The sequence below is a fragment of the Hyla sarda genome, chromosome 6, assembly GCF_029499605.1.
Source record: "Hyla sarda isolate aHylSar1 chromosome 6, aHylSar1.hap1, whole genome shotgun sequence".
Lineage (NCBI taxonomy): Eukaryota > Metazoa > Chordata > Amphibia > Anura > Hylidae > Hyla > Hyla sarda.
The window spans coordinates 85,035,666-85,051,139 of NC_079194.1; the positions used below are offsets into that span (position 1 = coordinate 85,035,666).

The following is a 15,474-nucleotide window of genomic DNA, read 5'->3' on the forward strand; positions in this document are numbered from 1 at the left end:
ATTGTCCTAGTCATCCGGCTATGAATGCTTACAGCTTAAACCAGCAAACATTAAATGCATCTCCAATAGTTAATGTAGAACCTTCTCAAAGGGAAAAGAATCAGAGCACCTCGGACATCAGCATATTCTTTAAACAGCTTTATTTGAAATGATTAAAAATAAAAAAAATAACCAACTCATTTTGGAAAGAACCTTTGTCTACCGTATTTTTCGCCCTATAGGACGCACTGGCATATAAGACGCACCCAATTTTAAAGGTGCAAAATCTAGAAAAAAAAGATTCTGAACCCAACAGTGATCTTCAACCTGCGGACCTCCAGATGTTGCAAAACTACAACTCCCAGCATGCCCGGACAGCCGTTGGCTGTCTGGGCATGCTGGGAGTTGTAGTTTTGCAATATCTGGAGGTCCACAGGTTGAAGACCACCGGTGTAGGAGGTAATACTCACATGTCCCCGCCGCTCTGGACCCGTCACCGCTGCCCTGGATGTCGCTCCATCACTGTCGCCGCATCCCCGTGGTGTCCCCAACGCTCCAGACGTCTTTTTCCCCAGGATCCACGCTCTCCGTCGCCGCCATCACGTCGCTACGCAGGCCGCTCCTATTGGATGATGGGATGGCGTGCGCGACGACGTGATGACGTCGAAGGAGAGCGCCGGCCATGCAGGGGATCCCGGCACGGAGCAGACACCGAGGAGGCAGGTAAGGTCCCTCCCGGTGTCCTGTAAGCTGTTCGGGACGCCGCGATTTCACCGCGGCGGACCCGAACAGCCCGACTGAGCAGCCGGGTTAGTGTCACTTTCCCTTCAGATCAGCTTTGATCGCCGTGTCTGAAGGGTTAATACAGGGCATCACCGCGATCGGCCCGATAGGTGTGTCATTTTCTCTACTATAAAATGCTTCTTACGCATATGATTTCTGTCTTGTGTACAATATGAATTCTATCTTACATGGCAGAGTGTGTTGCAGAAATATTAAAGGAGTTCTACAGTGTGATATTGATAATAACTGCATTGTGAGAGCTCATATCAGGTCTATAAGGAGGTCATTGTTATTATGTACGTGACTTTACATGTCGGCTCAGGGATGAGATCCATTCATGGCCCTCTGAGACATTTATTTACTACTAAAGATCAGGCTGCATTTTCTCAAGCTTCAGATCTTAAGACAGTTAACACAAGTTCTACATAAACTTATATGTATATACATATATATATATATATATATATATATATATATATATATACAGTGGTCCCTCAACATACGATGGTAATCCGTTCCAAACGGACCATCGTTTGTTGAAACCATCGTATGTTGAGGGATCCGTGCAATGTAAAGTATAGGACAGTGGTCTACATGGTCTACAACCTGCGGACCTCCAGATGTTGCAAAACTACAACACCCAGCATGCCCGGACAGCTGCTGGGTGTTGTAGTTTTGCAACATCTGGAGGTCCGCAGGTTGAAGACCAGAAAGTTGTACTCACCTGTCCCCGCCGCTCCGGACCATCACCGCTCCCTGGGATGTCGCCGTCCATCGCTGTCGCCGCGTCCCCGAGGTGTCCCCGGCGCTCCGGCAAGGCCTCTGCTTCCCCGGCAACCACCCTCTCCGTCGCCGCCATCACGTCGCTACACACGCTGCTCCTATTGGATGACGGGACGGCGTGCGCAGCAACGTGATGACGTCGATGGAGAGCGCTGACGATGCAGAGGATCCCGAAGAGGACGCGCCGGAGCCCCGAGGACAGGTAAGAGACATCACCAGAGCTCACGGGGCACCGTAAACGGCTATCCGGTGGTAGCTGAAGCAGTCAGCGCTGCCGGATAGCCGTTTATGCGATGGCCCCGACATAAAAAAGCATTGTATGTTGATGCTGCCTTCAACATGCGATGGCCTCTGAGAGGTCATCGCATGTTGAAATTATCGTGTGTTGGGGCCATCGTAGGTCGGGGGGTCACTGTATATATATATATATATATATATATATAGTAATCAAAAGGAAGGCCTGGCACTGTGTATAGGACTCCCGGTCCTGGTGGGTGCTCTGCTCTTGGAGATAGGACTCAATATCCCTTGGTAATCAAATACGAATGAAATAAGCGGCACTCCAGAATAGCTTCAAAAGCTGTGGTTTATTCACCCATCATGTGTATATACACACACACGCACGCACACACACACGCACGCACGCATATATTACTACCTGTGTCAAGGTTTTTTCCAACACCATTTTGTAGCCTGTGGTGGTCCTTCCAACGCATTTATTGTTTTGTTGCTGATTTCCTACTCCATTACCAAGATACTATTTGACTGACCAACTGCAGTTTTTCCTAAATAGTCAGGTGGTCATAAAGTTCAATATGGGGTGTGAATACTAGGCTGGGGGCATTCACCACTGCAGAGCTCTCAGCCGGGTATGAACTGGAGCTCTCTCCTAGTTGAGAAATGAGCAGTGGTGACTATCCAGTTAAGTCTATGGATTGTCAAGGACCAGGTTCCATTCTTAGAGTGTACACCATTGTCTTCTTTAAATGTTGACAATATGTATTACATTAATGAATGAAGTAAAAACTTGTGAAAAACGATAATCCAAAGGAAAAATTGATGATAAAACTTAACGTTTGATTCGTGCACATTAAAAAGGGTTCTCTGTGATAATGGAGAGTGACGTGTCACTCAGTAAAACGTGGGAGTGAAACTCTGACGCGTTTCGAGCCTAAGCTTTAAGTCATGGCAATGATGCCATCCACACGGGGGGTTTAAATACACAACGCACATACCGTCAAACCCCACCGTGGAGAGCCGGAACTGACGTATCACCTTCAAGACGTCATGTGTGGTACTACGGTGCAATGTGCAATGTAACTAGGCTAGATTCACCATTGTTTCTCCCGATGGCAATTATACATAGAACTGCATGACTATTACATCATATCCATTGACTGCCGCACAGTATGAACACTGTCCTTTCATAATGCTACGTGCGCTATTCCTATGAAGCAGACTTCGTGCACCGATCATTCAAAAGAAAAAAACAGTACAAATTGCATGCATGCACAAAGACATGTACCTATAACGTTCTATCTTCTGACTGACGCACAGTATGAACATTGTCCTATCAAGATGCTCCGTGTGCTAATCACATGACACCCCATTCATGTACCAATAATGCAAAATAACAATGGCATCACGCTTATTCTAATGGCATTAGATGTTCAATTCCGCACAGTATGTTCTTAGTACAAAAAGAAAGGCAGTAGCATTAGATACTGACTATACATAGGAAAATCCATAGTTTCCTCCAGATACCGTATAATATGAATAAGGATGTGTATGTAATAGAGGATAAAATGTACAGACAGATTGGATACACTGGCCGGATTGTGATTAGGGAGCAAGCGGTTACATAAATGAGATGTAAATCTTGGTACATAAAATCCTTAATTTATATAGACCAGAATTCCATGAAAAACATATTATACTGTATATACATGGGGCAAAAGGAATAGTGTTTAGAAACACAACAAATAAGCGCCACATAACAAAATAAAATAAAGGGGGCTATAATCACCCCCCCCCCCCCCCCTTTATTTTATCTTGTTACTAGCTGATTACCCGGTGTTGCCCGATTTTTCCTTCCTAATCCATGTTGGGGAGGAAAATCAACAAAGGAGGAAGCTTTTGACTTCATATCCCGGCCTCATATATTGTTGCCATATCCCAACCCTATATCCTGTCCTCATATCTCAACCTCATATCCTGCCTTCTATCTCGACCTCCTATCTCGTCCTCATATCCAGACCTCTTATCCCGTCCTCATATCTCGACCTCCTATCTCGTCCTCATATCCAGACCTCCTATCCCGTCCTCCTATCCCGACCTCCTATCCCGTCCTCCTATCTCGACCTCCTATCCCGTCCTCATATCCTGACCTCATATCCTTTCCCCATCTCTCGACCTCCTATCCCATCCTCCTATCTCGACCTCATATCCCATCCTCATATTTGCAAGCCAAACCGATGCACAAAAAGAGTAGATAATAAAAGGAGTGGGGCTTAAACAGTGGGCGTGTCTTTGTGAGATGGGGTGTGGCTTGCAAGCCGGACTGACACATTCACCAGGAGATGCAGAGCGGAGCTTGTGGAGTAAGGGTTAAATTACCTATCCTATTTTTGTTGTTGACATATAAGTAACATGTGTGCCAAGTTTCATGTTAATATCTTTAGCCATTTGGACGTGATGCTGGAACATACACACATACATACATACACACACACATTGAGTTTTATATATAAACAGGGTGGGCCATTTATATGGATACACCTTAAAGGGGTACTCCGCCCCTAGACATCTTATCCCCTATCCAAAGGATAGGGGATAAGATGTCAGATCGCCGCGGTGCCGCTGCTGGGGAGCCCCGAGATCCCCGCAGCGGCACTGCGCTATAATTACAGCACAGAGCGAGTTCGCTCTGTGCGTAATTATGGGCGATACTGGGGACGGAGCCACGTGACGTCATGGCTCCGCCCCTCTTGACATCAAGGCCCATCCCCTTAATGCAAGTCTATGGCAGGGAGCGTGACGACCACCGCGCCCCCTCCCATAGACTTGTATTGAAAGGGGCGGGCCGTGACGTCACGAGGGGCGGAGCCGTGACGTATTGATGCTACGGCCCCTGTATTGCGCGTCATTACGTGCAGAGCGAACTCGCTCTGTGCTGTAATGATATCGCAGTGCCGCAGCGGGGATCCCGGGGCTCCCCAGCAGCGGCACCGCAGCGAACTGACATCTTATCCCCTATCCTTTGGAGAGGGGATAAGATGTCTAGGGGTGGAGTACCCCTTTAATAAAATGGGAATGGTTAGTGATATTAACTCCCTGTTTGTGGCACATTAGTATATGTGAGGGGGGAAACTTTTCAAGATGGGTGGTGACCATGGCGGCCATTTTGAATCCAACTTTTGTTTTTTCAATAGGAAGAGGGTCATGTGACACATCAAACTTAGGCTGGGTTCACATCACGTTTTTGCCATACTGTTTTCAATCCGTCTTTATAAAGAAAACCGTATGGCAAAAAAACGGATGGAACAGTATGGAAAAAAGTAAACCGTATGCGTTTTTAAACAATATACTGTTTTTAAAAGTGCATAAAGTTCCGTCAGTTTTTATAGAAAAAAAACCCATACGTTTTTGAAAATTTTGTCCATTTTTGGTCTCGGGTGGGGACTTTAGGATTCAAATGCGCATGTGCAAAGTAAAAACGTATACGTTTTTACCGTATGGAACCGTATACATGTGCTTTCCCATTGACGTTCATGTTAAAAAAAAAACCTATGCGGTTGCAGTACGGTTTTTAAACCGGAGACAAAAATCGTGGTCAACCACGGTTTTGACTCCGGTTTAAAAACCGTACTGCAACCGCATACATTTTTTTTTTTTTAACATGGACGTCAATGGGAAACGCACATGTATACGATTCCATATGGGAAAAATGTATACGTTTTTACTTTGCACATGCGCATTAGAATCCTAAAGTCCCCACCCCCAAGACCCCTCCCATTAAAAATGGACAACATTTTCAAAAACGTATGGGTTTTTTTTCTATAAAAACTGACGGAACTGTATGCACTTTTAAAAACAGCATACTGTTTAAAAACGCATACGGTTTACTTTTTTCCATACTGTTCCATCCGTTTTTTTGCCATACGGTTTTCTTTAGAAAAACAGATTGAAAACAGTATGGCAAAAACGTGATGTGAACCCAGCCTTATTGGGATTTCACAAGAAAAACAATGATGTTCTTGGTTTTAACGTAACTTTATTCTTTCATGAGTTATTTACAAGTTTCTGACCACTTATAAAATGTGTTCAATGTGCTGCCCATTGTGTTGGATTGTCAATGCAACCCTCTTCTCCCACTCTTCACACACTGATAGCAACACCACAGGAGAAATGCTAGCACAGGCTTCCAGTATCCTTATACACTGCTATATACTACTATATACACCGCAGGAGAATTGCTAGCACAGGCTTCCAGTATCCGTAGTTTCAGGTGTTGCACAATGGGCAAAACAAAAATTGGAACAGGACCCTCAGTTTACGCAGAAGATTTTGTTCAGTGATGAGGCAAACTTTTATGTGAATGGGGAAGATAACAAACAAAACCACCGCTATTGGTCTGACACCAACCCACATTGGATAGATCCCTCAAAGACTGTTGGAACACAAAAATTGATGGTATGGTGTGGTATATGGGGTACAAAGATAGTGGGGCCATTCTTCATCAATGGAAACCTCAAGGCCACTGGATATGTGAAATTGCTACATGATGATGTGTTTCCCTCTTTATGCACTGAAGCTGGCACGTTCCCTGAGGTTTTCCAGCAAGATGGTGCACCACCACATTATGGGTGTCAGGTCCGATCATTCCTAGATGAATAGTTTCCTGGAAAGTGGATTGGTTGTCGTGAGCCAGTTGAATGGCCCCCAAGGTCTCCCGATCTGACCCCCTTAGACTTTTATCTTTGGGGTCATCTGAAGGCAATTGTCTACGCAGTGAAGATACGAGATGTGTAGCACCTGAAACTACGGATACTGGAAGCCTGTGCTAGCATTTCTCCTGCGGTGTATATAGTAGTATATAGCAGTGTATACGGATACTGGAAGCCTGTGCTAGCATTTCTCCTGCGGTGTATATAGTAGTATATAGCAGTGTATACAGATACTGGAAGCCTGTGCTAGCATTTCTCCTGCGGTGTTGCTATCAGTGTTTGAAGAGTGGGAGAAGAGGGTTGCATTGACAATCCAACACAATGGGCAGCACATTGAACACATTTTATAAGTGGTCAGAAACTTGTAAATAACTAATGAAAGAATAAAGTTACGTTAAAACCAAGCACATCATTGTTTTTCTTGTGAAATTCCCAATAAGTTTGATGTGTCACATGACCCTCTTCCTATTGAAAAAACAAAAGTTGGATTCAAAATGGCCGACTTCAAAATGGCTGCCATGGTCACCACCCATCTTGAAAAGTTTCCCCCCTCACATATACTAATGTGCCACAAACAGGAAGTTAATATCACCAACCATTCCCATTTTATTAAGGTGTAACCGTATTAATGTTCCACCCTGTAGATGTGGTGCTTATTTGTTACATTTCTAAATACTACTCGACTTGCCCAATGTATATATAATATGTTTTTCATGGAATTCTGGTCTATATAAATTAAGGATTTTATGTACCAAGACTTGCATCTCATTTATGTAACCACTTGCTCCCTAATCATAATCCGGCCAGTGTATCCAATCTGTCTGTACATTTTATCCTCTATTACATACACATCCTTATTCATATTATACGGTATCTGGAGGAAACTATGGATTTTCCTATGTATAGTCAGTATCTAATGCTACTGCCTTTCTTTTTGTACTAAGAACATACTGTGCGGAATTGAACATTTAATGCCATTAGAATAAGCGTGATGCCATTGATTTTTTTGCATGATTGGTACATGAATGGGGTGTCATGTGATTAGCGCACGGAACATCTTGATAGGACAATGTTCATACTGTGCGGCAGTCAGAAGATAGAACGTTATAGGTACATGACCGTGTGCATTCATACAATACCATGTGAATTTGCTTTCATATTGTTTTTTGAATAAGCGGTGCACAAAGCCTGCTTCATAGGAATAGCGCACGTAGCATTATGAAAGGAGATTGTTCACGGCAGTCAATGGATACGATGTAACAGGCACGCTGTTTTATGTATAATTGCCATCGGCAGAAACAATGGTGAATCTAGCCTAATTACATTGTGATGAATTTTCAGCTGAGTACCACACGTGACGTCTTGAAGGTGATACGTCAGTTCTGACTCTCTGAGGTGGGCAGATCCACTGTGGGTTTGACGGTATGTGCGTTGTCTATTTAACCCTCCCCCCCCCACCCGTGTGGATGGCATCATTGCCATGACTAAGAGCGTAGGCTCGAAACGAGTTAGTGTTTCACTCCCACATTTTACTGAGCGACATGTCACTCTCCATTTTCACGGAGAACCCTTTTTAATGTGCACAAATCTAACGTAATTTATCGTTAATTTTTCCTTTGTTCTGGGAGCTGGATTATTGTTTTTCACAAGTTTTCATCTACCTGGGATCAGCGGTTCCATGCATCCGGGCCTCCGGACTACATGTACTGTGCCTGATGCAGTATGAAGATGCGGTGAACTGATCTATGACTTCACTTTTTGACCTTATGTTAATGGTTTACTCCGCCCCTTAAAATCTTATAAGATGTCTGATCTGGGGGGGAATGTCAGTCCGCTGGGACCCCCTGGAATCTCCGGGCTAGCATCGCTGAGTACTGAACACGGAAACTTGCAGCTTCCGTGTTCATGACGTCACACCACGCCCCTTCCATTCATTTCTATGAGAGGGAGCATGACAACTAATATATAGGCGTCACGCCTCCTCCCATAGACATGAAACTTTCAGCTTCCGTGTTCATGACGTCACACCACGCCCCTTCCATTCATTTCTATGGGAGGGAGAATGACAACTAATATATAGGCATCACGCCTCCTCCCATAGACATGAAACTTTCAGTGCAGGAGAATCCTTTGTACCCATCTCCAGAACGTTGCCTCCATACAACCTGTCTCTGAGCTCTACAGGCAGGTATTTCTACCTCATGGCCATGCTCTTGCTCTGATATACATGGTCAGCTGTGAGACTTATATACACAGGGCTATATAGACACCCCCATTATTTACTGATACAATAACCTGGATCATTAAGTCCAGAAATAAAAACAAAGTAGACACAAAGTTCCTTTATCATCTTTATTGATACATGTGACTACCCTTACACAGGCAACTTGCTACACACAACCTTGTATTAATGTCGATAACACTTTTCATTCCCTAGGCAGACCTTTATAAGAAGCGCCAATCTATGTGACGGCGACCGCTTTCACCTTCCGATCTGTGTAAAGGTTACTTGGCAAGAGTACGTGCATATGACATGTAACTGAAGAACACTTTGCCACTAAAAATAATGCACATTAACATAATACAGTACTTTATGAAATAATTTCAAATAAATACCCACATAACAGATGAAATAATTTGCAGTAACAATATTTTAAAGATCAATACTGTAAAAGATGAGCATATAAAAACCCAACATCTAGAATCCAGACTGTTTTTCCAGCAAACAGAAACCTTTTCCCCCTCATAACAAGTAATTAAAAATTTAAAACAGCTTTTTTTATTTTTTGTCATCTTGCAAAAATGACGTCGGTTTTTGCGAGTACCAATTACAATTTCCCAGGCCTCAACGAACATCCGCGGGGGCGGAGCTTGTTGATGCGCGTGCAGATTCTGTTTCCTGAAAACAACAGCAGTTAAATACAACATGCAAGAGCAGATATTAATGTGTTGTTTTCCCACATTTGCTAGCGACAGAATGATAAGGCTATGTCCACCACCATACACAGGTAACAGATAAGTCCTTGTGACCCCCGGAGATTGGCGGACCGCCACCACAAATGTGTCAGTAATACATCTTGCTATATTAAAAGTGGAAAAAAAACATTTTTTTTCCCCCAAAGCTATTAGTTTTGGTTTGCAGACATTAAGTATTTGTCTCAATCCCTGAATTAGCAAGGATCTGCGCTGAAGAAGAATCACTGACCAACGGAATTTTTTACAATTAATTTTTTTGTTTTCTGTAAATATAGACTTTTATCCGTTAGAAATATGCAAGATGATTTTTTCGTTTTGTCCTTTGCACTTATTGCTCCGCATGGTGTCCTTGTTTTTACGGAATTTCTTTTCTTTTCTACCCAAGCTGATCTAAGATTTCTCATAAAGGCACTACTGGTATCCATAACAAAGGCTTACAAACACTCGGTATTTGACAAGTTTAGATTTGAAGTTTCTAGATGCACCAGAATTTGGCACAATAATTGAAAAAAACTAAAAAAAAGAAACTGAAACAAAAAAAAAAAAGCAAAAGAAAAGAAACAATTCCAATTTGGAATTTAATTGGTAACAGTTGTATAAAATTCTGTTCATCAGCAATTCTTTATTTCCTAAAAATCAGAAGATTCTGATCCTTTTAGGTAATACTACTTATTAAATGCATTTTCTTCAAGTGCCTATTACTGTTTTAACCAAAGAAAGTCAAGTTTTTTCCTTGTTACATTAAGCTATTCCTAAGAATAATAATATAGTATGAAAACCCCAGAATTTTCAGACCCTGGATTTTTTTATGAACATGGCAGTTAAAACCAGTAATTATAACACGCAAAAAAAATTGTAGTGAAATAAAAGCCATAGTAAGACAGAACACAGAAAAGGATATAGGATTTAACATTGACAGGTGTATTAAACCATAAAACAAAAATTGGTATATTCCCTGCAACATGCTGATACGTCATTTATCAACAAGCACAAGCGTTAATACTACCCAGGAAACCGCCATGTTTAGGCTAGTAATGCAGCCATTACATGTTTACAACATTTCTACATAAAATATATTGAAACAAACAAAAAAATATTAAAATATCAAAAGTGCACAGGTTTAACAATCGGATGTAAAATAATAGAAAACAAAAACAAAAAAAACCAAGAAAAACCCTTTACCCATCTTTACTGATGCTTATAGGATAGTTAATCATAGCGTTTTGTTCAGCACTTGTAAGTTTTCTTCCCCAGCAGCATAGTATAGTAAAGCTTTTTGATTCTGAGAATATATTTCGATATAAAAAAAAAAAAACATTAAAAATAATGGGAAGGAACGCTTACTGTAAAAGATATCAGATTAAAGGAGGGTGCAGTAGTTTCCCGTCTTAAATATATAATTTTTTTTTTTGTGCCATTGCCACTAATAGTCAAGAGCTACTTGGACTGGAGTTACGTGCATCTCAGTGCACTGGGATCTTCTTCAGGAACTATTCTACAACTGAAAAAACGGAAAATAGAATTAAAATGAGATCAATGACAAATAGGGAATTCTTGATAGGAGATGTGTAAGAGATGTTAGACGGATAAGAAAAAATATTAAGCAAGGCCAGGCAGATATTAGTTTCCAAGCTGAGCTCTTGGCCGCTGCTTTAAAGGAGCAGATTGGGAAAGCGACTTGTGCAAGGTAGCAAAGTTCTTACAGGTGTTGAACAATATCGGCTGAAGCTCTGGAGTCAGAATATTGAAGCATTTGTTTCTTTGCATCCATGCACTGGACATGCAAGAAGATAGTCAGTGAAAGCACAATGTGATCACTGATCAGAGAGATAGAATCAAGCCTCAAGTGAATGATGCACTGGTGGTTATTCAGAGAAAAGGATCATTATTATTACAGTGACAAAATTAGATTTTATATGGAAATTATATAATACCAACCTAAGAACTTAATTCGTTTTACAATATTGAAAATAAAAAATAAAAACACAACCCACAACGTTATAAGTGGTTAAAAAGAAAGCAACTAAAATAATATAATAATCCAAATAAACAAAAACCTTAACCCAAACAAACAAACAAACAAAAGAAAAAGTTATTTATCATATTTTCCATTTTCTCTGTAGAGTATAAGGGGGACCGGGAAAAAAATTGGGCCCTCTCATCCCTTGTGCTAAATATATTTTAAGCCCTAAATAAAAACCAAAAAGCAAAAAAAAAAAGAAAATACATAATTAATTAAAACACACAAATTTAAATAATTAGTGAGAAGCAAAAACGAGTGAAACGAGTGGTCACCAATTTTTGTGCATTTCTATTCAAAAATTTTTATAGAACCAATAATATCGTGACAAGAACAGGAAAAAAAAATGTTCGCTCACATTCTCAGTTACTAAGAATATATCATTTCTAAAAAAAAATGTTGTAACAAACAAAAACAAAAAAAGAAAAGAAAAAAACACCACATTAGCATGCAGATTCTTAGGATTATCCACTACACTCCACCACTCGGAAAAACCAGGCCACAAGCTCTCGATTACCTTTCAGTAACCCTGAGGCTACTTAGCGGCGGAGTGTCGGGACACAGGAAGCAGGGTGCTGATAATCTATAAAGAATGGCAGTGATGTGAAGAAGCAGTGCCAGGGTCATGGCAAGGAGAAGAAAGGTTCAGGCAGAGAAAGGGTTCAGGCAGGTTAGGGATAGTGACAGGGCAGATGTAGGGATAAGGACACAATCCATTCTGACCTGAATCGGCATAAGAAGCAATATACGGTATATGTAAAAAAACTGCTAAGAAAGTTTCAGAATGAACAGGGCTTTACAATAGTACAGCATTACAAAGTAGGCACTTTAAATTTATTTTTCCAAAATATAACCATTGTGCCGTATTTAATCCTTCCATCAATTAAGAATTCATTTTTTCCCCACTTTTTCCGGCACAATTTCCACGGTATTTTATCATATTGTTGTTGTTTTTTTGCTTGAATTACACTTGATAGGTAGGACTTCCCGCTCTAATTCAAGCATACCCTCATTCCTCAATGAGGCATTGACCCCTAGGGGTCAGCATTTCTCTAATTGTAGAGCCCTGTTACACTGATGTGCTTGCATAAATAATGCGGATTTCCTCTGAAAGCGATTCCAGTAGTATTCTATGACAATATAGAATAACACGTGTTAATGCTATCACTTACAAGAAAAGAAAAAATACAGAAAACTACCACCAGTTCTGGAGTCAATATTAAGACGCTCGCCGTTCTTTTCATATAAGTGAAACAGGCGAGACATCTCCTTTTACAGATTTTTGGTCTGTTCCTCACAAGGAGGCCTAGCATCAAGCATTATGAGGCCCAAACTAATTTCTGTATACTGTTAGCTTGTTAATACTTGAGCGTATTTTCCCAAACCACATGTGGCACATAGGACTATAGGTCATTTCTCTCGATCTGTGCTCCTATTGATTACAATGAGGTTAGCAAGGCATGCAATGGTTATACTGTAATCTGAGATCGGGTGGCAGATGGTAGGACCTATGCTAAACTTCCCTTATTCCTTAACACAACTTTTAACGTTACTGCTACTCTTCTACGGAACACGGTGTGTGATTCAATCATCAACACATGCATTACAGCGGGCCACCGATCCAACGGACCTGCTACGGTCACACCAGACAAGCGACTCCTGAAGCCTGAAATCACTGCAATGAGATGGGCACAAATTCAGCGTCTTCAATTCCCATGTTTTGCTTTCTTGTCCAATTGGTTTCTCATCTTCAATGATAATTTTGGACGCGCCCATATGTTTGTAACCACAAAGCGGCAGAAAATTACTTCCAGACTCCGCTTGGTGGTTTGGACCGCAATGTGTTCTGCGTAACCCACACATGATTTTAAGGTCATTTTTAGCATGCAATAGAAGAAAAATAGCTGCCCAGTGATTCTGCATCTAGGACCGGCTTGCGAATATAATGCAAAACCGATGCAACACAGTGATTATGGCTTCAGACAGGAATCTATTTCCCCAGAAAAATGAAAAAAACGCCCGACAGGTTAACTTCAGAAGTGCTGCTCCGTCTCCTTCCTGCATTAACTTGTTGCAAGCACCCCCCATACAAGTGTTAGTTAGAATTAAGATCAGCTTAATAATACCATTTGCATACACAGTTTACAAAAAGACCAGCATGGGTTAAATGGCTGCAGTATTGTAGCAAATTGGCGCTTCATGCGGACTAGCCAAGCAGGGCAAAAAAACAAAGCTCTGCCTTCTCTAGTCACAGCAGATCTTATATTTCTCACTGCAAAACACCTGGTTGTTGAGGACAGACCCTTCGGACCGGTCCGCACAAGAGCGAACGTGACTTACACTGGGGTTACTAGTTTTGATTTTGGAGGTGGATTTGGTGCGGGCGCGCCTGGCCTGCTCGTTGTCCAGTTCCAGATGCTCCAGACGTTGAGTCAGTGCTAGCTTCTGCTGGATGGCCATACGGAGCAGAGAGTTCAATGTCTTCTTCTCGTCTTCTGCTGCCGCCAGCTGCCTCTGCATCTCATCGAGCTGTGTGACATATTCATCGCATCTAGTGGAAGAGGGGAGGGGAAGGGATTAGACATTAATATTTTAACAACAGTGTATGCATGTACATTAACATCTTTTTTTAATAAAGCGTGTGGTGCCTAGAGCAGGGACTAAGGTGTATGACACAGGGGTCATTTTGGGAGGACCAGACAACTATCGAATGCGTAGGACTGTGTTCCCCAACCAGTGTGCATCCAGCTGTTGCAAAACTACAACTTTCAGCTTGAGTGTAGGACATTCTCCTGACTCTCACCAGACAGCAAAAGTAAGAAGGGATCAGGCAAGTGGATTTCAACATGTTTGATCCTTTTGTTTTAAAGAGAAAAGCCACCACCAAAACTTATTCCCTTCTCCTGCGCCGTGCCAAATGTGCAGGTGTATGGAGAGATAGGAAAGAACAGCTTTCCGTCAAAGTTGCCAGCAATGCTCCAACCTGTTCAGGGCCCATTCTTTTTTCTTTTTTTTTGCACACTCAATGGAACCTGAACAGGTCAGAGAAGAGCACAAATGACTCCACCGGGTCCTGATAGATTCAACTAGCTTGAATGGTGTTCATCAGGTGTCCAGGATTTTACAGGAGTTGAGCGGAGACTCAGTGAGGGTGCTCCCTTTAGTGAAGCATGCCAGCAATGTGAACAAGCCGTAATATGCTTGACCACCTTAAGGTGTATGACCACTTTTACACCGGCCATAACATAGTATCAGGTTTGCCCAGAGGCTACTGGCCTTTTCTTAACAAAAGGAGAGCATGGATATGCTATGGGTAACAGAGTTCATAAGGGTGAAAAAAGGTCAGAGTCCATCAAGTTCAACCTATATCCCTAATGAGTCCCTACTGAGTTGCTCCAGAGGAAGGCAAAAAAAACTCATACTAGAGGTAAAAATTCCTTCCCGACTCCAAATATGGCATCAGAATAAATCTTTGGATCAATGTTCTGTCCCTATAAATCTAGTATATATAACCTGTAATGTTATTATTCTCCAAAAATGCATCCAGACCCCTTTTAAATTCTTTTACTGAGTTAACCATGACCACCTCCTCTGGGAGAGAATTCTACAGTCTCACTGCTCTTACAGTAAAGAACCCCTGTCTGTGCTGGTGTAGAAACCTTCTTTCCTCTAACCGTAGAGGATGCCCCCTATTTACACATACAGTCCTAGGTATTAATAGATCATGGGAGAGATCACTGTACGGTCCCCTGATATATTTATGCATAGTTATTAGGTCGCCCCTAAAACTTCTTTTTTCTAAACTAAATAATCCTAATTCTGATAATCTTTCTGGGTACTGTAGTCCCCCTATTCCCCGTATTACTCTGGTTGCCCGTCTTTGAACCCTCTCCAGCACCACTATATCTTTCTTGTACACTGGTGCTTTCTTGTAACTCCCCATGTGCATTACCTTACATTTATCAGTGTTGAACATCATCTGCCACT

General features: G+C 41.8%; 1 protein-coding gene across 2 annotated transcripts in view; it reads right to left on the reverse strand.

Annotated features, from left to right (window-relative positions):
- Nucleotides 1-8,829: 8,829 nt before the first annotated feature.
- BICD2 (BICD cargo adaptor 2) overlaps nt 8,830-15,474 on the reverse strand; it is a 126,290-nt gene continuing 119,645 nt past the window's right edge. The window contains exons 7-8 of one of the 2 annotated variants that reach the window (XM_056524351.1): nt 13,828-14,038; nt 8,830-10,968 (exon numbers count right to left, since the gene is read on the reverse strand). In XM_056524351.1, the coding sequence (XP_056380326.1) occupies nt 10,963-10,968; nt 13,828-14,038 (217 nt within the window). In that variant the 3' untranslated portion in view covers nt 8,830-10,962. Of the gene's footprint in view, nt 14,039-15,474 lie in introns of both variants that reach the window. The other variant, XM_056524350.1, reaches the window with a different exon arrangement.